The sequence below is a fragment of the Pteropus alecto genome, unplaced genomic scaffold (assembly GCF_000325575.1).
Source record: "Pteropus alecto unplaced genomic scaffold, ASM32557v1 scaffold105, whole genome shotgun sequence".
Taxonomy (NCBI): domain Eukaryota; kingdom Metazoa; phylum Chordata; class Mammalia; order Chiroptera; family Pteropodidae; genus Pteropus; species Pteropus alecto.
This window is the reverse complement of record NW_006436294.1, coordinates 6152571-6153377: the sequence shown is the minus strand read 5'-3', so window position 1 is coordinate 6153377 and position 807 is coordinate 6152571. Positions and strand designations below refer to the sequence as shown.

At 70.3% G+C, this 807-nt stretch overlaps 1 protein-coding gene across 1 annotated transcript in view; it reads left to right on the top strand.

Annotated features, from left to right (window-relative positions):
- The window catches only part of SLC45A4 (solute carrier family 45 member 4), a 60562-nt gene that overhangs the window by 54603 nt on the left and 5152 nt on the right, over positions 1-807 (top strand). Inside the window, 3 exon segments of the mRNA XM_025047620.1 lie at positions 101-280; positions 721-804; position 807. The exon segment at position 807 is cut by the window's right edge and continues 925 nt beyond it. Coding sequence (XP_024903388.1) covers positions 101-280; positions 721-804; position 807 — 265 coding nt within the window.

The window sequence follows — 807 nt, the reverse complement described above, 5'->3', positions numbered from 1 at the left end:
AGCGTGGCCGTGAGCGTGGCCGTGAGCGTGGCCGTCTCGCCCCGGCGGGGACCGTCGGCACCTGGGCGCTGAGCTCTGACTGCCCCGGGTGCCGCTTCAGGTCTGTCCCTCGGCGACGTCCCGTCCCGGCAGCCCATTGGCATCGTCCTCACGGTGCTGGGGGTGGTGGTCCTGGACTTCAGCGCAGACGCGACCGAGGGGCCCATCCGTGCCTACCTGCTGGACGTGGTGGACAGCGAGGAGCAGGACATGGCCCTGAACATCCACGCCTTCTCCGCCGGTGAGCACCCCTCCTCCCCAGCCCCACCTGGCCAGGGCCCCCGGGCAGCTCCACTGCAGACGCCCACGTGGAGGCGGTGAGCAGGGACCCCCAGCTCAGTGGAGCCGGGATGGGGTGGCCTGCTGGCCAGGCAGCGTTCGCGTCCCATGGGAATGCCCACGCCCGCAGCCTAGCGGGTGGCGGTTGGTGCTGGGGCACGGGGGCCACCTGTCTCCCAGCCTGACAGCCGTCTGTCCGCTCCTGGTTCGTTCGGCAGGGGTCAGTGGGGCTGTCGCCTTTTGCTTCTATCGTTTCCTCACTGTCCCTCCCAAACCGTGTCCTGACTGGTGTGACTGTGGGTGGTGCCGTGGCCCCCTTCCAGGTCTGTCCCGGCCTGTCTGCCTGGGGGCCGAGGCGCTGGCACCGCTCACTGGCCACTTGCGTCCCCTCCTGCCCACTAGGCCTCGGCGGGGCCATCGGCTACGTGCTGGGGGGACTGGACTGGACGCAGACCTTCCTGGGCACCTGGTTCCGGACGCAGAACCAGG